Here is a 23,293-nt window from a genome sequence, read left to right on the forward strand (position 1 = left end):
GTCCTGTCAAGTGGCCCACGACGGTAGGGGCCAGGCTTCTTTCCACATCTCTCCACTCCTGGACACTTAGGCAGCATGACAACCCTAACACCTTGGGCTCAGGATTACTCTTCTACCGAACAGACTCACGTAAGCAAGGTTAAAGGGGAGCGCTATGTGGCAGCTGTGTTTTCTGTAGATGCTACCAAACCGCTTTCCACAAATGTGGTGACGACATGCGTGCCCAGAACTGCAGCCAACAGGCCTGTGTGCGCGCTCCCTGAAGGAGGGTCTAGCAGCAGTTTCTAGTTCTTTCGGCCCAGCACTGCCTCTTGGGTCCTCCTGGCGCCTGGGGCCGCCCACTAGGAGGAAGAGCTCTACGCCACGGCTTTGGGCTTCACCAGATCCTACCTTGGAGCCCAGTGTTTCTCCCCATCGCGAAGGGCAGTAGGCCTCAGATCCCGTGTCCCCCCAGGGAGCCGAGGCTCCGGGGCTTCGGCAGGGACGGTAAGGGGAGGGCTCCTCTCAGGACCCCAGGATCTTCCGGCGCAAACCCCCGCCCTCCCCCCCCCCCCCCCCCCCCGCACCGGCTCTAGGAAGAGAGGACAGGAGGCTAAGGGCCAGGCTCCTGCAGGCGGGACCTCGGGCTTCAAGAACAAAGTGTCTTCCTGGGGGGTACCTCCAGGGGACACTGAGGGGACCCGGCCCCGGGCAGGGATGGAGGGGACCCGGGGGGCTGTGGCTCTGCCAGGTGCCCAGACCTGGGCACCCTCCCCGAAGCCTGGCTGAGGCCGCACCCCCACCCCGTACCTTTCGGGGCGTGCTGCTCCCCCGCAAAGGCCGCGATTGCTGCCCAGCGCCCCCACTCTCGGCGCCGCAGGGCCGGCGCAGCGCACCCGCCCCCCTCAGGCAGGCCGCCCGCCCGCCCCTCCGCCGGGACTCACCGCGCCCGGCCGCCCGCGCCCCACTTCCGCTCCAGCGCACGTGCTCGGCCCACAAGTCCGCGGAAGGCGCGGCTGCGACAAAGTATCGAGGCCGCGGCCAATCCGCGCGAGGGCTCCGCCCGACGACCCCGGGCCTCTGGGCCTGCGCCCCTGCGTGAGGGAGGTCTCCCCTGAGTTCGTGCGGGTTCTCGGTTGGGGGAGGGGGGCGCCGACAAGTTGTGGGGGCCTTGGGCGTTCTGGAAGAACCAGAACTTTCTGGGGGACCACCGGGGCAGTGAAGCCTGGCTCTGCGCGTCCTCAGACGCAGGAAGGAGCGGGACCAGGGTCTTGGGGGTCGTGGGCTGTAGAGAGAGCCCTGCTCGGCGGTGTAGGGAAAGGCGCCAGGACCCTCGTGCCCCTGCGGCGGGAGCAGGAGAAAGCTGTGACCTTTGACTGACCCCCACACCAGGCACCCCGTGGCGGAGCCAAAGCCCAGCTGAGGGCGCAGTTCTTGGGGCAGACATTCCCCTCCCGCATCCCCTCCCTGACCCCTGCTCGAGGCGGGCGCCTTTCAAATCCAGACCCTCCCTAGGAGATGAGGTCGAGACAGAGGTCCCTGTGGAGGGTGCGGGGTCTGCGGCGCAGTGGGGGACTCCTGTAGCCGGGCTCCTAGAGCGGCCACCGGGGACAGCCCCTTGCGCCTTCGACCCCGGATCTCCGGCCGACCTCAGCCCAGAGATCTTCCGACCTAGGATGGCCCCGGGCGGGTCATCTAAGATTCTCTGAAGACAAAGCTTAAAAGCTTATGCAAAAGACTTTGGCGGGAACATAAACATTTCAGCGTTTGATCGAGTGAAAATCTGGAAACAACCCAAGTGTCTGGTGAAAGATTTGCTAAATAAATCACACTTCAGAAAGAGAACGGGCTCCTGGAAGGTTATTAGTAATTCTGCTGCAGAAGAATGTATATCGGCCTGACCCTGTCATGATACATTGTACAATAAAAAAGGGGTGTTACAAGACAGTTTGAGTGAGATGAGCCGATTTGAAAGGTACAAGCATAGAATGATATAGGCCACGTTGTTAAACTCTGCTTGAACGTAGACATAGAATTACTATTCTACTTCATTATTTTTATTAGGCGTTTTAATTTCCTTCTTTTTACTTACCACGTTTTCTATTTTTTATAAAAAGAAGAGTCTATATTTCTATTTTTAAGGCTCTTTTCAAGGAATGGGAAGAGAAAACAACAGGGTTGTAGGAAGCAGTCCTGACTGACCAAGTACAGATGACCTTTGAACAAAAGGGGGTAAATTACAGGGTCTAAAGGCACCTGAGTGGCTAGGTCAGTTGAGCAGCGAACTCTTGATTTCGGCCCAGGTCATGATTCCGGGGTGGTGGGATGTAGCCCAGCATGGGCTCCAAGGTGAGCATAAAGCCTGCTTAAGATTTTCTCTCTCCCCCATCCTCCTTCCCCACTCACGTGTGCTCTCTTTCTTCTCTCTCTCTCTCTCAAATAAAGAAACAAATAACTATACAAGTCCATTTATACCTGGATTTTAAAAAAGCAAATACAGTACCTTAAATATATTTTCTCTTCCATATGATTTTCTTAATAATACTTCTAAGGGGCGCCTGGGTGGCGCAGTCGGTTAAGCGTCCGACTTCAGCCAGGTCACGATCTCGCGGTCCGTGAGTTCGAGCCCCGCGTCAGGCTCTGGGCTGATGGCTCGGAGCCTGGAGCCTGTTTCCGATTCTGTGTCTCCCTCTCTCTCTGCCCCTCCCCCGTTCACACTCTGTCTCTCTCTGTCCCAAAAATAAATAAAATAAATTAAAAAAACGTTGAAAAAAATTTTTAAATAATACTTCTAAGAATACAATATAAAATACATATAACATATAAAATGTATGTTAATTAGCTATGTCATCAGGAAGGCTTCTGGCCAACAGTAGCTTATTAGTAGTTAAGATTTGGGGAAGTTGAAGTGATGGGGTTCTTGAGCAAACAGCCAAGAAAGAATTTTTGAGACGTCTTTGGTGCAAAAAGGTGGTTTTATTAAAGCACAGGACAGGACCCATGGACAGAAAGCTGCACTGGGGTTGTGAGGAGTGACTGATTATATACTTTTAAGTGAGGGTTAGGGATAGCATAAGACTCTACGGAATTTGGAAGCAAGGCTTTCGGGACCTTGAGGGGCGAGCTGCTGTTAAGATGAGGTTACTTTTAGTCTTTGATAAAACAAGAACATTGAGGAAGTAAGGCAGCCATGAGTTCCTCGAGGAAGGTGACGCTCTGCGTATTTCAGGTTGTCTGTCATTGGGCTGCAAGCTGTAAGGAGATTTAATTTATGCTACATTTCTTTTGCCTTTGTTTCCCTCATCAAAAGCTCATACATGGATTTCCAACTGCATGTGGCTGGTGTCCCTAACCCCACGTGTTCAACAGTCAACTGTATAGTGAGGCTGGAGCATCCCTGATATGGGTGAACACAGGGGGAATTAGGGATTTGCTACAGCATACCCTCGCATTTACAGTGAAATCTTGCTGTTAGTGCAATCTTAGTCTTTTTCTCTAGGACCCACTAGATGCTCAATGAAAATATTCCTGATTGCTCTCCAATGAATTAAAAAGTCAATGGAGGGGCGCCTGGGTGGCTCAGTCGGTTGAGCTTCCGACTTCGGCTCAGGTCATGATCTCACAGTCTGTGAGTTCAAGCCCCGCGTCGGGCTCTGTGCTGACCGCTCAGAGCCTGGAGCCTGCTTCAGATTCTGTGTCTCCCTCTCTCTGACCCTCCCCTGTTCATGCTCTGTCTCTCTCTGTCTCAAAAATAAATAAACATTAAAAAAAATTATTTTTAATTTTAAAAAAGTCAGTGGAACCTAAAATGTAAATCTACATTATTGAATTAAATTCAAATGTAATTCAACAAATTACACGATCCTAATTCACTAAAAAACATCACTTTTTTTGGTTGCCATTTGCTGAACACTCAGTATGTCCCAAGGAAGATATTATTATATGAGCCTCCCACCCCCACACCCGAACTAAGACTATGTTCCCTTGTTACTGATCAGGAAATAGGTCCAGTGAATATTAAAACACCTTCCAGAGGCCCTGCACCAATAACAGACAAGGAAACTTCTGTTCTTAACTTCAGCACATAACTATTTCTAAGCTTTCTAAATCGGGACGAACACTTCATAAGCTGCACTTTTAATAGAGGTTTGATCTCCCAACAAAAGATAGTGCCAAAATGTGGCTGACCTGTGCCCATTGTAAATAAGGACTGCCTCTCTTCCATGCTTTCTAATGTAGATGAAATCATTAGCACATAACACATTCTAAAGAATACTACTCCTTCCAGATTTTCTGTTCTCTCCAAGACACAGGCTACCTGGGGTGGACTCTCAGTTCAATTACTTGACAACTATATGAACTCGGCCAAATTATTGGTCACCTGCACGTTCTTTCCATCTTTGGTAATATGGAGATAATAACAGAACCCTTCATGGGATTGAGATAATTAGTCAATATTCAAAAAGTGCTATCTTCATCATCATCATTTTGTTTCTTATGTATACCATTTATTTTTATCACATTTAAAATCTGGCAAGGTAGTTTCCTCCATATTACTTTTGCTTTTTAGAAAATCTCTGGTGGGGCACCTCACCAGCTCAGTTGGAGGAACATATGAGTTGATCTTGGGGTCATGGGGTTGAGGTCCCACACTGGACATGGAGACTTGGGGAAAACCCTGCGGGGAAAAAAGTTTTTGGTGATTCATGCACTTTCCCCTGTCATGATACGTTGAACACAATTTTTAAAATCCCTGATCCACAGAAGGCTGGGAGGCAATCTAGATCAGCCTGCTAGGAACCTCTGCTTCACCCTGAAGCCCTCTTCTCTGCAGGGAATATCACCTTCATTACCATGGGTTCCCCTGAGGGGATTCAGGTCCCATTTCTCACTGCCTTCTCAGTGGTCCCAGGGTAAGTACCTCTCGGGAGATCTGTTAGATTTTTTCATGTCTGTTTGCATATTAGATGGTTTGTAGCTGTTGGAGACCAGTCCTTTGGGCCCCTTCACTGCGTTCGCACAACTATAGCGAGCTGGTCTCCTGGGAAACATCCTAGGAAGAAGATGCCTGGCAGAAAAGAGAGACAGGGGACTTGATGTCCTGGGTAAAATTCTGTAAAGGACTGAGGGAACATAAACAAGAGCTTAAGAGTGGTCATGGAAGTAGGCAGATGTGGATGGGGGACAGGCAACAGGAAAGCAGGACCTCAACTTAAAGCACCCTCCCAGAGGGCATTAGAAATGGCTCCCTGTTCTGCTATGACAGAAACAGTTCAGACTAACAGCCCTGCTAGAGGGTTGAACCCTTTTCTTTCACAAACTTGATGAGTCTGACAAGATGCACCTCTACATGAAGATCTTCTGATGGGTCAAAGCATTGCAGTGTCCTCTTCTGGGTCATGGTCCAGCACCCCACTCCCAACACCACGATGGCATGCCTCCTTCATGACTCTGGGTTCCAGCTTTAGGGCAATGACTCAGCAGGTGGGGAGACCAACACTCCCTGGAGTCTAGATCTGTAAGTTTGGGGACATGTTACAGATGCCCACCCAAGAGGGTAACTCACTGGTGTATAGTTACAGAACTGGTAGAAGGGTTGAGGTTAACTCACATCCACCTGATTACAAAGTATGTGGATTTCTTTTTGACATGAACCACTGCTTGTTGGACACAGGCTTTCTGCCACGAGTATGCCCCCTGGGAGCAGAGGGATGTGATGTCTACCAAGCTTACTGAGATGGAGGGTAGGAGAGAAGGAGGGGAGTGTCCGTGTAACCTGCATTCTATCATTACTCAGCAAACTTTCCTGATGCTTCTCATACTGCAGGCCTATGCTGGGCACTGACATCAGAAATGAATGTGTATTCCTGCACCTGAGGAATCCATCCCCTCAAAAAAGAGTTGTTGATTGCCTACCCTGAGTAGAGCAGGAAGGAAAAAATGACTTGTGTATTTTTGTTGTTGAAAAACAGGTATAAAAAGATGTTTAACCAAAAGCATTTGCTTAAATTAGCTTAATATTACATGTAAATAGCTGAATGAAAATATAAGTGCAAAACCGTGAAAATACATTTTTCACGGTGAAAATTCTTAATGATTTTGATCCTGTGTTTTTTCTATTGAGAAATAACTTCCATGAAGTGCACAAATCTCAAGGGTATACCTCTGATTTTTTAATATATGTATATACTTGAGCCGTCATGTCTCCAGCACACTGTGGGGTCTCCTGTGCTCATTTCCAGTCACTATCCCCCCAGAGTAACCACTTTTCTGACTTAAGTCTGCACAGATCAGCCTTGCCTGTTTTTGTACTTCACATAAATAGAAAACCAACACCCAAATCAAGATAGGGCATACTTTAGCATGCTAACAGGCATCATTGGTGCCCACTGGCACCATTGGCATCATTGGGTCAGTATATCCCAAAGACAGTCACTGTTTTGGCTTCTATTGCCACAGGTAAGTTTTGCCTTTTCTTAAACTTCATATAAGTGAAATTATATAGTATATATTCCTTTGAGTTTGGCTTCTTTTACTTCACAGTGTTTTAAGATTCATCCATGCTGTTGCATGTATCAATAGTTCATTACTTCTTACTGTGGTGTAGAATTCTGTGGTTTCAGTATACCACAAACTGTTTCTCCCTTCAACTGTTGGAATTTTAAGTGTTTGCAGTTCATATATTATCGATGAGATGCCACAAACATTCTTGTGACATTTCAGAGTGAACACATGCGCTCATTTCCCTTGGGTATACAACCAGGAGAAGAAAAGCTGAGTTATATTATAGGCATATGTTTAGTCTTCGAAGAAACTGCCAAACCATTTTCCAAAGAAGCTGTACACATGTACCTTCCCACCAGCTATGTATGAGGCCAGTTTTTCCACTTCCTTGCCAATACTTGTTGGATGTTGTGAGTCTGATCTATTCTGGAGGGTGTGTGGTGAAATACCACTGCAGTTTGTATTCCCTAATGACTAATGGTGATGAGCATATGCGATGTGCATATGTCTATTTGGTTATCTGTTTGTGACATGCTCAAGTTCTTTGCCCATTTGCCTTAAGTTTTCTTACTGATTTGTAGCAGTTCTTTATAAAACTTGGATCTATGTTCTTTTCATATGTGTGTAATGAAAATACTTTTTCCCAGCCAGTAGCTCTTCTTTTCATTTTCTTAAAGATGCGTTTAGGAAAAAATGCTTGGTGTAATGCAACCTTTTATGGTTGATACTTTTATATTCTATTTGCTAAATCTGCCTCCTCAAATGCCACATGTCCCCCCACTGTAACCTAGAGGCTCTACTTTCTTCCCTTTACTTTTAGGTATACAACTCATCTGGAAATCATTTTAACTTCTAGAATGAACTATGTCGTGTCAATTTTTTTTCCCATATGGATATCCAATTGGCCTAGCCCATTTGACCTTTTACTGTATTGCAGGGGCACTTTTCCCTTAAATCAGATGCTGATACAAGTGTGGGTCTGTTTCTGGGTTCTCTGATCTGTTCCACTGGTTTATTTGTCTAGCTTTACACAAAACCATACTATTTTAATCTTGGTGTAAGTCTTGATACTCAGTGTGTACCCTTCTGTGTTCTTCCTCTTTGGGCTATTCTTTACTCTTTGCATTTCCACATAAATTTTATAATCAGTTCATTAATTTTCACAGAAGTATATGTACTAGGACCTTACTTGAGATTGCATTGAATCTATAGACCAATTAGGAAATGTTTGAGAAAAATATTGGGTCTTCTGATCCATGATTATGAAATAGATCTCAATTTATTGAATTTCATGCAATATTTAGTAGTTTTCTGTGTATAAACTTTTCACACTTCCCTTCAGATTTATGTCTATCACTTAATGTTTTTGATTCTGTTGTCAATGGTACTTTTAGTACCATTTCTGTTTTTGCAATATAGAGAAATACAGTTGTTTTTTAAATGTTTATTTATTTTTGAGAGAGAGAGCACGAGCAGGGAAGGGGCAGAGAGAGAGGGAGACACAGAATCTGAAGCAGGCTCCAGGCTCTGAGCTGTCAGCACAGAGCCCCACACAGGACTTGAACTCAACAAACTGTGAGATCATGACCTGAGCCAAACTCGGATGCCTAACTGACTGAGCCACCCAGGTGTCCCAGTTGATTTTTTTATATTGGCCTTCTATCTAGCAACTTTGCTAGATTCTCATTAATTCTAACAGTTAATTTTTAGATTATTTTGGATTTTTCTAACTACACAAACATGTTGTTTTTCATTTCTTTCTTTCTAATCTTTACACTTTTTAAAGTTTATATATTTATTTTGAGAGAGAGAACAAGCTGAGGAGGAGCGGAGTGAGACGGGGACAAAGGATCTGAAGCGGCTCTGTGATGACAGCAGAGAGCCCGATGAGGGGCTCAAACTCAAGAACCGTGAGATCAACACCTGAACTGAGATCAACAGTTGGACACTTAACTGACTGAGCCACCCAGGCGCCCCAGTTATCTTTACACTCAAAAAAAATTTTTTTTAATTGCAGGGGCACCTGGCTGGCTCAGTTAAGTGTCCAGCTGTTGATCTCAGCTCAGGTCTTGATCTCAGGATCTTGAGTTCAAGCCCTGCATTGGGCTCCGCTCTGGGCACGCAGCCTACTTAAAAATAAAAATTAAAACAAATATATTGCATTGACTAGGACCACCAATCTTCAATGTTGTCAGTTTTCTATTCTGGTATGAGAGGAGAAGGCATTAAATATTTCACTATGAAAAGCAATCATGATGTGTTTACATCATGAAGTATTTTGCAGATTTCTTTTGTAGATACCCTTTATCAGATTAAGGAAGTTCCTCTCTAGTACTATTTTTAAAACACTGCTATGAACATCTGTTTATCAACTTTCTTTCTACATCTCATACTATTTTTCTCCTTTATTCTGTAAATGTGGTATATTACAGTGGTTGATTTTTTTTTTTTGAAAAAATTTTTTTTTACTTTAAAGCATCTTTGCATGGATAGGCTAAACCATACTTGACTGTGATGTAATTTTTATAAGTCACGAGATACAGGCCAGTTTCTGTAGTGTGTGGTTATCGTGTTTGCCTCACAAAAAAACCAGATACAGTCTGCTAATTTTTTGTTTAGGACTTATACATCACTGTTTTTGAGAAAAAGATAGGTCTACAGTTTCATTTCATCCCATGTGTCTGTGGCATCAAAGTTACACTGGTCTCCTAAAAAGTATTGGGAAGTATTCTCTGGAAATTTTTATAGTATTGAAATTATGTCTGCATTAAATGTCAGGAATAATTCACTAGTGAAGTTATCTAGGCCTCAAGCTTTTTTTGTAGAAAGGTTTTAAATTTGGAATTCAATTTCTTCAACAGATTCAGGACTAACTCATTTTACTTCTTTCTGTGTCAGTTTTAAGTTGTGATTTTCAAGGAATTTATCCATATCATCAAAACTATCAAATGTGTTTCCCTATTATATAACCTTCTTTGACTTGCATTATCTTTTATATTTATTCATTGTTTGTTTATTCATGATTCATTATTTATTTTCATGTAAAATCCATTATGATATTCCCATTTTCATTCTGGATATTGGCAGTGTCTCTTTTCTCTTTCTTGCCTTTTCTTTATTGGAAATGAATTTTATCAGTCTTACTAAGGACCAACTTTTGGTGATACATTTTTCTCCCAGTACATTTTTTTGTTGTTGTTGTTATTTAATCATTTTCTGCTCTTTGCTATTGCCTTCCTAATCTGGGCTTAATTTGCTTTGCTTTTCTAGCTTCATTAAATAAAGGGCTAGAAAATAAATTTTTAATCTTTTTCTCTTCTAATATGTTCATTTAAAGCTAAACATTTTCCTTTAAATACTGTTTAGCATTGTATTTTGCTATCATTTATGTAAAAGTGTTTCCTATTTCTTCAAATTTCTCAGTCTAAAGTTACTATTTTTTCCATTAATTAGTATCTAGGAGGAAGAGACTTTGAGACTGTAATATTTGTTTCTCATTACATTTTTGCTCACAAGTTTTAACATCCATTGATAATTCCTGACTGAAACAATCTTTACTATAATGGTTGCCAAATGGTGACTTTCTAATTTCGTCATTTTTTCTACATTTATCAGTTTGAATTCTATTGTCACAAAGAGTTTTCCTCCTTCTTTTCATCCGTTATTTCAATGCAATGTATTTTTGTTGTTGTTGTTTTATTTGGCCCTTTGTTCTTCCAAATGATTTCTTTTGTGATTTAGGAAGTTTTCTATTTTGGGGGGAGGGGGAGATGTTACTTTTATAACTTTTTATGGTGCCCTGAATCTCATTTTTCTCCATCTTTTATAATCAGCCTATCAGTTGAGATAGTATCCTTTTTGGTTTTCTAATATCAATGACATTACTTCCCCCATCCCTCTCTCTCCTCTTCCCAAGCTTACTCACATTCTTCCTACTTTATCAGCAAATATATTTATATGGCATTCTTCCATCTTTGCTCAACCCTGATTTAGCTTTCTGTTGAGGGTTTTTGCATCTATGTTCATGACGACCATTTGCAGTTTTGCCTATTTGTAATATCTTCGTCAGGTTTTGTTATCAGTGTAATGCTGACCACATAAAATGGGTTAAGAAGTATTCTTCCTCTTCTATATTCTAGAAGAATTTGTATAGAACTGGTATTATTTCATCCTGAAATGTTTGGTAGAATTCACCGTGAAATGATATGAGCTTGGATTTTTCTTTGTGGGAAGGTTTTTAACTATAAATTCAATTTCTTTAGTAGTTATAGGGCTATTCAGGTTTACCCATTTATGCATAAGTGACTTTTGATAGTTTATCTGTTAAGAATTTTAGTCCACCTCCACCAACAGGTACGTGAAAAGATGCTTAACATCATTCATCATTAGGGAAATGCAAATCAAAACTAAAATGAGATATCACTTCACACCTGTCAGAATGGCTAAAATAAAAAACACAAGGGGTGCCTGGGTGGCTCAGTCAGTTAAGCAGCTGACTTCGGCTCAGGTCATGAACTAGTGGTTCGTGGGTTCAAGCCCCACGTCGGGCTCTGTGCTGACAGCTCGGAGCCTGGAGCCTGCTTGGGATTCTGTGTCTCTCTCTCTCTGCCCCTCCCCTGCTCATACTCTGCCTCTTTCCATCTCTCAAAAATAAACGTTAAAAAAAAAACACAAGAAACAAGTGTTGGCAAGGATGTGGAGTAAAAGGAGCCCTCTTATTAGTAGGCGTGTGAACTGGTACAGCCACTGTGGAAAATAGTATAGAGGTTCCTCAAAAAATTAAAAATAGAACTACACTGTGATGCAGTAATTATACTACTGGGTATTTGCCCCCAAAATACAAAACAAACAAACAAACACGAAGTCAAAGGGATATATGCACCCCTATGTTTATAGCAGCATTATTTACAATAGCCAAGAAATGGAAGCAGCCAAGTGTCCACTGATAGGTGAATGGATAAAGAAGACATAGCATATACATACAATGACTATTAGCCATAAAAAAGAATGAAATCTTGCCATTTGCAATGACATGGATAGAGCTAGAGAGTATAATGCTAAGCAAAATAAGTCAGAAAAAGACAAATACCATATGGTTTCACTCATGTGTGTAATTTAAGAAACAAATGAGCAAAGGAGAGAGAGGGAGAGAGGAAGGAAGGGAGGGAGGGAGAGAGAGAGAGACTCTTAACTGTAGAGAACACACTGATTGTTACCTGAAGACAGGTGGATGTGGGGGGGGGGGATGGGTGAAAGAGGTTGATGAGGATTAAGAAGTGAACTTGGCGTGATGAGCACTGGGTGATGGAGGGAGTTGTTGAATCACTATTATGCGTATCTGAAACTAATATAACACCGTATGTTAACTACACTGGAATTAAATTTAAAAACAAAACACAAAAACAAAAAAAATAATTTAGTGCATCTCATCACAGTTGTCAGATTTATATGTGTAGTGTTTTTTGGGGGGGAGTGTTATTTCATTGCTTTTTGGTCTTATTTTCATTATTTTATTTGTATTTACTTTCAGCTTATTTTACTGTTCTTTTTCTAGTTTCTTAAGGTAACAGTTTAGGTTATTGATGTGAGATCTTTATTTTTTTCTAATATGAGCAATTAATGTTACAAATCCTCTATAAGCACTGCTTTTTTATCTCACAATTTTTGATTTGCGGTATTTTTTTTGTTCAGTTCAAAATATATATATATATATTTTTTTTTTTTTAGATTTCTCTGGTCCATGGGTTATTTGGAATTTGTGTTGCTTAATTTTCAAGTATTTGGATATTTTACTGTTCTTTTTGCTATTGGTTTCTTATTAAATTGCATTATAGTCTGAAGACAATTTGCATGATTTTTTTTTTAAGTTCCAGTTTATGACCAAAGACATGACCCACATTGCTAAATGCTTCATGAACAATTGAAAAGAATGTGTATTCTACTGTTGGATGTTCTAGAAATGCCTATTGGATCCCGTTTGTTGATAGCAGTATTCAGTTAATTTTATAGCCTTGCTGAATTTTGGTCCCATTTTGTTACCCAGAAATAAATGTTGGGACACCTGGGTGGTGCAGTTGGTTAAATGTCCAACTCTTGATGTCTCTCAGGTCATGATCTTGCAGTTTGTAAGTTTGAGTCCTGCATTGGGCTCCACGTGGAGCCTGCTTTGGATTCTGTCTCTCCTTCTCTCTGCCCTTCCCCCACTTGTTCTTGTTCTCTCTCTCCCTCCCTCCCTCTCTCTCAAAATAAATATTTAAAAAGAAAAAAAAGGAAAGAATTGTTGCAATGCCCAATTACAATGGTAGAGTGTATTTCTCCTTCCAGTAGTTTTTGAATGATTTTGAAGCTTTGATGTGAAATGTGTGCACATTTAGGATTGTCTGGTGGAATTACTTTTTTATCATTATATAATATCCTCTTTATTTCTGGTGATTTTCTTGGCTCTTAATACATATTTACCTAGAGAAAAGGGTACATATTTTCTAGTGTCAGCTGTGAGATGGGGAAATGGGGTGTAGGTCAGAATCAATTTAATCTGGTATTAAGCTGTGTCTGGGCTTTGTTTCAGCTTCTCATTTAGTGCACAACTGCTTTCAAATATTCTGAGGACAGGATCAGGATATTTTCCTCAGAGGGCCTAGGATCTCAGCATGAGAATATTCTAGACACTTGCTTGTGCTCGCAGCCAAGCCGCCAGCTTTCAGTGAACTACTTACCTCCTTGCCTTACTGTCTGACTGCTTTCTGGATTGCTAAGGTCTCTTTGCTTTCCAATTCTTAGGATTTCCAGGCTCCCAGAGATGTTTCATGCTGCTGCCTAGTCTCTGGGTCCTCTGAGAACAGCAGCCCTGCACTCTGGGAAGGCCTACAAGACCTTGGGAGTCTCTCAGCTCTCTGTAGAGAACACAGTCTCTACAGTCTGTGTAGTCTTCTCCATTCTTTTGTAATAGATTTTAAGGGCTGGGGTGGTTTTCATATATGTGTGTTCCCCGTTCTCTGCCCATCCCTCAGCCTAAAAGTCCGGAGTGCTTCTAATGGATTTCTCTCAATTGTTGCCCTGTCACCTTCCTTCAGATAGTATCTGCCTTGCACTTAAAGGAAAACCTGGGCATCTCAACAGGATTTTTAAAAATTTTTCTCTATCTGGGAATGCAAGCTGGTGCAGCCAGTCTGGAAAACAGTATGGAGGTTCCTCAAAAAACTAAAAATAGAACTACCCTACGAGCCAGCAATTGCACAACTAGGCATTCATCCACAGGATACAGGCGAGCTGTTTCGAAGGGACACGTGCACCCCCATGTTTATAGCAGCACTATCAACAATAGCCAAAGTATGGAAAGAACCCAAATGTCCATCGATGGATGAATGGATAAAGAAAATGTGGTATATATACACACCCACAATGGAGTGTTACTCGGCAATCAAAAAGAATGAAATCTTACCATTTGCAACTACGTGGATGGAACTGGAGGGTATTATGCTAAGTGAAATTAGTCAGAGAAAGACAAAAATCATATGACTTCACTCATATGAGGACTTTAAGAGACAAAACAGATGAACATAAGGGAAGGGAAACAAAAATAATACAAAAACAGGGAGGGGGACAAAACAGAAGAGACTCATAAATATGGAGAACTGAGGGTTACTGGAGGGGTTGTGGGAGGGGGGATGGGCTAAATGGGTAAGGGGCATTAAGGAATCTACTGCTGAAATCATTGTTTCACTATATGCTAATTTGGATGCAAATTTTAAAAAATAAAATTAAAATATTTTTCCCTATCAATATCGCACTTGTCATACTATCTCTGAGGGTTCCAGGAAGACCCATGGGAAAGAGTTGCCCGGATGCTCCTTCGTGGCGGGGGCACTCTGGGATTCTGATGTGTCACGCCAGTCCACAGGCAACTGCCTGTTTGTCTTGCTTTCCCTTTTGCTACGTGGGCCCTCTCCTCTTCCTGCAGTTTCACCGAGGATGAGAGCAGAAACTCTCTTTTCTTACAGAAAGTGCTTTCTACTTCCTACCGCCATGCTCACTGCGGTTTGTGCTCTCAGTTTCTAAGATGTCGTAGCTTGCCCAGCCTAACCAGAAGCAGAGCAACACAACTGATACGCATCCAGTAGAGATCCTACTCTATTTGCAATTCTCTGTATTTGCCTGAGGTTTATTTTGGTTTTCCTAAACAGACAACCACACCTCCAAACAATGGAAGTTTTTTTTTTTTCTGCCCTCACCCCCAATTCCTTGTTTCCACACATTGGCTAGAATTATCACACACTGTTCAATAAAAGTGATGGCCATTCTTGTAATTTTCTTAATATAATGGCATATATCTACCAATAAGTACTTATGTCCAGTTTTGGAACATTCTGTTTGCAAAGTTAAAGGATTTAATTTCCATTCCTAATGTAGTAATATTTAAAAATCATCTAGGGTATTACATTCCATCAAATGTGTTATCTACACATATTGAGATAATCACATGGCCTTTCTTTTATCTGGTAGTGTGATTAATTTTATGAAGATTTTCTAAATATTAAATCTCCCAAACATCATAATGTATTTTTATAGGGTGACATTCAGCTGCATATAACAGATCCAACACCCTTCCTACCTAAAAAAGAAAAGGTGGCTTAAACAAGGCAGTTCATGCACCCTTGTGTAAAAGATATTCAGATGTTAGTAGTGTAGAGCTGGTATAGCAGCCCCGTCATTACCAGAAAGCACGGACGCAGGTGGCTTCTGTCCTTGAGATGAATCCAGGTTCCACAATGGATGCTCAATCTCCAACCATCATGTGTGCTGTGTATTAAAGTGGGAAATGATTCCAGAACACTAGGGGGCTTTCCCCAGTTTTCTTTACAGCCTTTCCATTAGACACTGTCAGCAACCTCTACTTCATTACTCAGAATTTAGTAGCAAGATACTTCACTACAAGAACAATGGAGAAATGTAACTTTTTGGCTGAGCTCATTGTCAGTATGAAAACTACAGTAATTGGGCACCTGGGTCGCTCAGTCAGTTGAGTGGGTCCGGCTCTTGATTTCAGCTCAGGTCATGATCTCACTGGTTCATGGGTTCAGGCCCCGTGTCGGCAGTGCAGAGCCTGCTTGGGATTCTCTCTCTCCCTCTCTCTCTGCCCCTCCCCTGCCTCAATATAAATAAATCAACTTTAAAATAAAAAGGCACAGTGACTCTGTTGGTAATGAAGGGACACTGGGTTCATGACTAGTAGTCTGCTACACGTATTGTCATGGCTTTAAAAAAAAAAACACCTCCACATTGTTGAATTAATTTTGCTATTAGATTTAGTACATTTTAACCTATGTTCATAAATACGACTCATGAATTATCCCCCCCCCATGTCGATTTTTTGGAAAAACCGTAAAATGCTGGATTATCTTTCCTTGAATTTTCCTGAGAATAATCAGCTATTACTAAAAGTCTGGGGCTGGGGCAGGGTTAGAAGGGCTAGACAGATTTCAAGCCAGAGATTCAATTTTTTACTTTTTCTTATTGTTTGTTGGTTGTAAATCTATTCATTCTGTTAAATTTCATTTATCTGGTAGATTTTCTTTTTTTAAAGATTTTATTTTATTATTTTATTTTTTTAATGTTTGAGAGAGAAAGAGCGTGAGTTGGGGAGAGGCAGAGAGAGGAAGACACAGAATCCGAAACAGACTCCAGGCTCTGAGCTGTCAGCACAAAGCCCAATGCAGGGCTCGAACCCATGAATCGTGAGATCATGACCTGAGCCAAAGTCAGACACTTAACCAACTGAGCCACTCAGGCACCCCTATTTTAAGCAATCTCTACGTGCAACATGGGGTTCAAACTCACAACCCTGTGATCAAGAGTTGCACACTCTACACTGACCAGTTGCCCCAAATTTTCTTTTTAAGATTAAGAACTTAATGTTAGCATTAGCCTTTCCCACAGTATTTGATTTCAACGTTGTTGAAACATTATAATGTTGTCAACATTATATTAACATTTCTACTGGGCAAGGTTGCATGTGGATTTGCATCACACGATACATTCACACAATTCATTATTATGTGTGAATCTTCCTTGGAACATCTATGACAGAACACATACTCATTATATTTTCCAGATTTAGGGAATATACTTGATCAAGTATCTGACATTCTTCCCTCATGCAAACTTTCTCTTGTCTTCTGTGAATCATCCTTCTTTACTCCAGGTATCTTTAGATTGCATCCTGTGTAATGAGCTGAACACAGGAAGGACCAGGCATTCAGAAATCATTAAACACCTCCTTCAAAGGAGGGTAAATGGTGGTATTCCCTCCTCAAGTACAGAGGACAAAGTGGGAGGGGATTCAGGAGTATCTGTGGCTTGAGGGGCGCCTGGACAGTTCAGTCGGTGGAACGTCCGATGTGATCTCACGGTTCATGGGTTCAAGCTGCACGTCGGGCTCTGTGCTGACAGCTCAGAGCCTCCAAGCAGGTTAGAACCTGCTTCAGATTCTGTGGCTCCACCTCTCTCTGCTCCTTCCCTGCTCACACTCTGTCTCTCTCTCAAAATAAGTAAACATTTTTTAAAAATTTAAAAAGAGAAACATCTGTGGTTTGCAATACGCTACTCCTGAAGTGTAGCTGTGATTGCCAGGGTCCCAACTTTCTTCAGGTTAATGTTCATTCACATAAAGAAACTGGAGAGGAAAACTGACCTTGTAAGAAGGAAGCTGGCACAGTGACTTTTCCCCATCCTCACTCTACAGCAACACGTACACACGTACCTCAGACAACTGCAGGTTTGGTTCCAGACTACCACAGTGAAGCAAATGTGGCAATAAACCGAGTCAAATGAAGTTTTGTTTCTTAACGCATATAAAAGCTATATTTACACTACACTGTAGTCTATTAAATGTACAATAGCATTATGTCTAAAAAAAGCAATGTACATACTTTAATTTAAATACATTGCTAAACCATGCTGAGTTTTCAGCAAATCATAATCACTGACCACAGATCACCATAACTAATAATGGCAAGTTTGGAATATTGCAAGAATTAGTGAAATGTGACAGAGACATGAAGTAAGCAAATGCTATTGGAAAAATGAAGCCAATACGTTTGCTCAGTGCAGGGTCACCACATGCCTTCAATTTGGGAAACAGCATTGCCTGCGAAGGACAATAAAATGAGGTGTGCCTGAACACATTTCAGCAGTGCCACTAAACGTGTCATTTAAGTATGTTAAAAGCACACCAGATAACTCATATAAAGATAAATGAATTAGAATTTTAAAATGACAATAACTAAAGCTATCCTGGGTAATCTATACAGAAAGAACTAATTAATAATTGCAGGAAAATGTTACCAGAAAACAAAAGCTCAGTTTGCTTTTTGGTACTTAAGGAGTCCATGAGAAATTCAAAGTCTGGAATATCTCAGCCTACTTTGACGATCATGTCAAGTCCTTTGTAGGGCACCTTGAATGATGGCCCCATCAGGACCTCACACACTGTGAGAGATTATCTTAGTGAAAATCAAGATGTTCTAACTAGTGAGGGCAGAATAGATTCCAGCTACACAAACACATCAATTATGCACTATAATAATGTACGTAACTAAAGAAGTAGCCACCAGGCCCACTTACAAAAGGTACAAAACAGTAGAAAAGGTTTGTAGTATTGAAATGTATTTTTAATAAATCATATTATTCTAGAAACAAGTTGTATTTCTTAAAAAGAATAAGTCCCTGGGCAATGGCATGTATCTAACTTATCTCTCATATGTGACATTCACAAGTGGAATGCCAAACTACACGTAACTCCTATAGTAAAAGGAAGATAACATCTAAATATCCCTGTAGGTCTTATGATGTATTTCTGGTTATCCTGATTATATTTATTTACATTGTAAAAAAAAAAAAAAAAAAAAAAAAAACCACTTTATATTCCATTATGAACATGCCTATCATTTATAGTTGAATATTTTCTCCAATATTTTCCTAACAATCTGGAACATCTGGAACATAATTTCCCTTACAATAATTCTTAAATTATCTTCCAAATTAAAATAACAGTGAAGGGAACCTTTCTACTGAGGCTTTACCCCTTCTGACACATTCATAGATCTTCATTCATAATATATTTTTTTAAATAGAAGTTTGTCTTTCCTAGGTGAAGAATTTCCCTAATTTATAGCATGATTTCTCCAAGGTATGATTTTCTGATACCTAAAGAGTGTGCAATTTTGATAATTCTGCCATTCATTGCCTTTACACATTCTCTCATTAAAATCCTACGGTTTAAAATTAATTTCAAAGGAGTGTGCTCCATATTCATTTGCTTTATGAAACTTCCTCTTTGCAAATTTTATCACAGTAAAAAAATAACTTTCCAAAATTCACTTCATTGATATGGCTCCTCACCTGTACAAACTTTAACAAAGGATGACCTACCGGGCTCACTGAATTCATGACATTCCATGTGCATTTACTGTTTTTATTTTATATGCAAAAAGCAGCTTTCTGTGGGTGCCCTGCCACATGCTGTGCGTTCATAAGGTTTCTATTCAGTATTAGTTTTCTGGTGTACAATGAGATTATTTCAGTTACAGAGTTTCTCTTCTGTATGAATTTGCTGGAGTTTCCTATGAGTTGACTTTTGGAAGAAAGTTTCTTACATTTAATTCATCAATATGTTTTTCATCCGCATGAGTTCTCTGATGCATAATGAGCTGAGACTTCCAACAAAAGGCTTTCCCACATTCAGTGCATTTACAGGGTTTCTCTCCTGTATGAGTCCTCTGGTGTGCACTGAGAATTGACTTCTGAGAGAAGGTTTTTCCACATTCATTGCATCCATAGGGTTTCTCCCCTGAATGAGTTCTCTGATGTACAATGAGCTGAGATTTCCTAATGAAAGCTTTCTCACATTCACTGCACTCATAGGGTTTCTCTCTTGTGTGCATTCTCTGATGTACAATGAGCCGTAATTTTCCACTGAAGGATTTCTCACACTGACTACATTTATAAGGGCTTTCCCCTGCGTGAGTTCGCTCATGTACAATGAGTAGTGACTTCCAAATGAAGGCCTTCCCACATTGGTTACATTCATGTGGTTTCTCTCCTGAATGAGTTCTCATGTGTATAATGAGGTAGGACTTGCTACTAAAGGCTTTCCCACAGTCACTGCATCCATAAGGTTTTTCCCCTGCATGAGTTCTCTGATGAGAAATGAGCTGATCTTTCCTATTAAAAGCTTTTCCACATTCACTGCATTCATAGGGATTTTCTCCTGTGTGAATTCTCTGATGTACAATGAGCTGTGAATTGAAACTGAAGGATTTTCCACATTCACTGCATTCATGTGGTTTCTCTCCTGTGTGAGTCCTCATGTGTATAATGAGGTAGGACTTGCTCCTGAAGGCTTTTCCACATTCGCTGCATCCGTAGGGTTTCACTCCTGTGTGACTTCTCTGATGCACAATGAGCTGGGACTTCAAACTAAAGGCTTTTCCACACTGATTACATCCATAGGGTTTTACCCCAGTGTGAACCCCCTGATGTACAATGAGCTGTGACTTGAAAGTAAAGGCTTTTCCACATTCACTACAACTGTAGGGTTTCTCCCCTGTATGGGTCCTCTGATGCACAATAAGGTTCGACTTTGTGTTAAAGGCTTTGCTACATTCGCTGCATTCAAAGGGTTTCTCGCCTGTATGAGTTCTCTGATGTATAATGAGCTGTGACTTTAAGCCAAAAGTTTTCCCACAGTCACTGCATTCATAGGGCTTCTCCCCAGCATGGGTTCTCTGGTGTGAAATGAGCTGGTATTTCCGACTGAAGGCTTTCCCACATTCATGGCATTCATATGGACTCTCTCCTGTGTGAATCCGCTGATGTATAACGAGTTGTGAATTAAAACTGAAGGCTTTCCCACAGTCACCGCATTCGTGGAGTTTCTCTCCTGTGTGAGTCCTCATGTGTATAATGAGGTAGGACTTGCTCCTGAAGGCTTTGCCACATTCACTACATACAAAAGGTTTCATTCCTGTGTGACTTCTCTGATGCACAATGAGCTGTGACTTCAAACTGAAGGCTTTCCCACACTGAATGCACCCATAGGGCTTTACTCCTGTGTGAACCCCCTGATGTACAATGAGCTGCGACTTGAAAGTAAAGGCTTTTCCACACTCAGTACAACCATACGGTTTCTCCCCTGTATGGGTTCTCTGATGTACCATAAGGTTTGACTTTGTATTAAAGGCTTTCTGACATTCACTGCATTCAAAGGGTTTCTCTCCTGTATGAATTCTTTGATGTATAATGAGCTGTGACTTCAAACCAAAAGCCTTACCACATTCATTACAACCATAGGGTTTCTGCCCCGAATGAGTTCTCTGGTGTGAAACGAGCTGGTCTTTTCTACTGAATACCTTTCCACATTCACAGCATTCATAGGGATTCTCACCTGTGTGAATTCTTTGATGTATAACGAGTTGTGAATTGAAACTGAAGGCTTTCCCACATTCACTGCATTCATGGAGTTTCTCTCCTGTGTGAGTTCTCTGATGGACAGTGAGGTAGGATTTGCTGCTAAAGTCCTTCCCACATCCCTTACATTTGTAGGGTTTCTCTTCTGCGTGAGTTCGCTGATGCACTGCAAGGTATGACTTGCTGCTGAAGGCCTTCCCACAAAAACCACATTCAAAGGGTTTTCCACCCACATACACCTGTTGGCATATGAGTGGTGACTTCTTGTTGACAGTTTTACCAGATTCATTACTTTCACAGTATTTTATTCCAGTAACAGTTTGCTCGTGTTTAGAATGATGGAATGGTTCCCTGTATGCATGAAACTCATTAGGATTCTTTCCAGCAAAACCACTATTGAAATCTATATTATATTTAAAACTCATTCCATGAGTGATGTATTTATGAAGCTTTTGTCCTGAAGAATCATAATTTGTACTAAGAAGACATAGTTTTCCAAATGCAGTACATTCATAGTTTTTTGCCATACTTTCCAGCTTGCCTTGATTTTCCTGATGCCAGTCCATATGATCATCAATTTCCAGGACTTTTTCTAGAAATGAGAAAATAGTTACATGTTCAAAATAATAACATGATCCTGGCAGAACATAAGATCATCTTAAAAATGCCATGTCATGAGATTATACTTTTAGTTTCATATATCGGATCTGAATATAAATAAAACCTCAAGTATAAACGTAATGAAACTCCTGGCCATTGGGGAGAACAATCAAAACTAAAAATGAAGGGGCACCTGGGTGGCTCAGTCAGTTAAATGTCCAACTTCAGCTCAGGTCATGATCTCACGGCTCCTGAGTTTGAGCCTCGCCTTGGGCTCTGTGCTAACTGCTCAGAGCCTGGAGCCTGCTTCGGATTCTGTGTCTCCCTCTCTCTCTCTCTCTGTCCCTCCCCCACTCGCACTCTGTCTCTGTCTCAAAAATAAATAAAAATTTAAAAAAAAAAAAAAAACTAAAAATGAAGATAGGCATAGAAAACTGACAATGCATACAGATAGTTTTAAGTCTTGAAATTTTGCATAGTGAGTAAAGAAAACAAAATAGGTACAAGGAAAAATAAGGAAAATATAAAGCAGTTGGAAGGGATCTCAGCATTATATTCTTTCAATAAATAATTGGATCAAAATTTAGAATGGCATCTGACTTCTCATTAGCATCACTAGAGGACAAAAAGCAGAGCATTCAGGAGTAAAATATAAACATTTTTGGAGGCACAGGTCTCAAAATTTGTATCACATGCACTCTTTCACAGGAAGCTACTTGAAGAGTGCTCTAATAAAACCAACCAAGAAAACAGATGACACAAAACAGATATAGAAAATAAAACCTGAGACTCCAGGATAAAAAATGGTATACCCAGGATATGAGAAAAACTAGGTTATAATGGAGAAAGTCAAAGAGAAGTGATGTCATCAGGAAGAGATTGACAGAATTACTAAATTGGTTGACTGTACCACAAGAATATTTAGACATGTGAAGAAAAGTCTGGGGTTAATGATAAATACATTAATGATGAGAACAGGGAAGACTTGGCAGACAAATAAAACAACTCAAAAGAAAATAAATGATCTATGAACAAAAATTAACACCATTGCGTATTTGCATGATTTACCTGTGAACAGAACTTACATAGTCATAAAGATGTAAGAACTGAAGACCGATCTAACCCAAATGAAGTAACTTTATTAAGATGACTGGAGTATAAGAAGACAGTGTGTGTATCATGGGGAGTATGAAGGAAGGAGGGTGAAAGAGAATTAAATCATTACACTTTTATACTGAATAATCATTATTAAGGGGGAAAATCAAGATGCACTACAATAGGCTGGTTATTTAGAAATATGGAGGCAAGTAGAGCCACAAGGGATGAAAGTGGCTGAATCTGGGGGAACAGAAAACTGAGAGGGGGCAGGCTGAACAGAATGCTGTTTACAACAAAACAAAAGCCAACGACAGAACGCAGACAGGGAACGAAACACGGGACTAAATCCTCAGGCACAATGACAGATATCTGGAGGCTGAACAGAAGAGAATGGGTAGACCTGATCTAGATGCCAAAATGAGAATCAGATTTGGTCATGTGTTTGGCTAACAGTCTTATCCGTGCAGACTTTCAGAGTTCGTGGACACCGAACCTATCCTAATACGCTACCCTTGTAACCCTTCTCTGACTGGCGCCATACCCGTCCTTACCGCTCTTGGTTAGCACAGCTCTGACTTCCTTCCTTTGACTTCCCGAGAAACCTAATGCATTTTTGGTGGGGCATTCTCTTCGCAACAATAATGGC

General features: G+C 41.1%; 1 protein-coding gene across 5 annotated transcripts in view; it reads right to left on the reverse strand.

Moving 5' to 3' along the window:
• Positions 1 to 14,361: 14,361 nt before the first annotated feature.
• The window catches only part of ZNF268 (zinc finger protein 268), a 34,620-nt gene continuing 25,688 nt past the window's right edge, over positions 14,362 to 23,293 (reverse strand). For 2 of the 5 annotated variants that reach the window (XM_053206783.1, XM_027052065.2), the window contains one exon: positions 14,362 to 21,541. In XM_053206783.1, the coding sequence (XP_053062758.1) occupies positions 19,104 to 21,541 (2,438 nt within the window). In that variant the 3' untranslated portion in view covers positions 14,362 to 19,103. The remainder of the gene's footprint in view (positions 21,542 to 23,293) is intronic. The other 3 variants (XM_027052064.2, XM_053206782.1, XR_008291958.1) reach the window with 2 other exon arrangements.

This window comes from Acinonyx jubatus, chromosome D3 (assembly GCF_027475565.1).
Source record: "Acinonyx jubatus isolate Ajub_Pintada_27869175 chromosome D3, VMU_Ajub_asm_v1.0, whole genome shotgun sequence".
NCBI lineage: Eukaryota > Metazoa > Chordata > Mammalia > Carnivora > Felidae > Acinonyx > Acinonyx jubatus.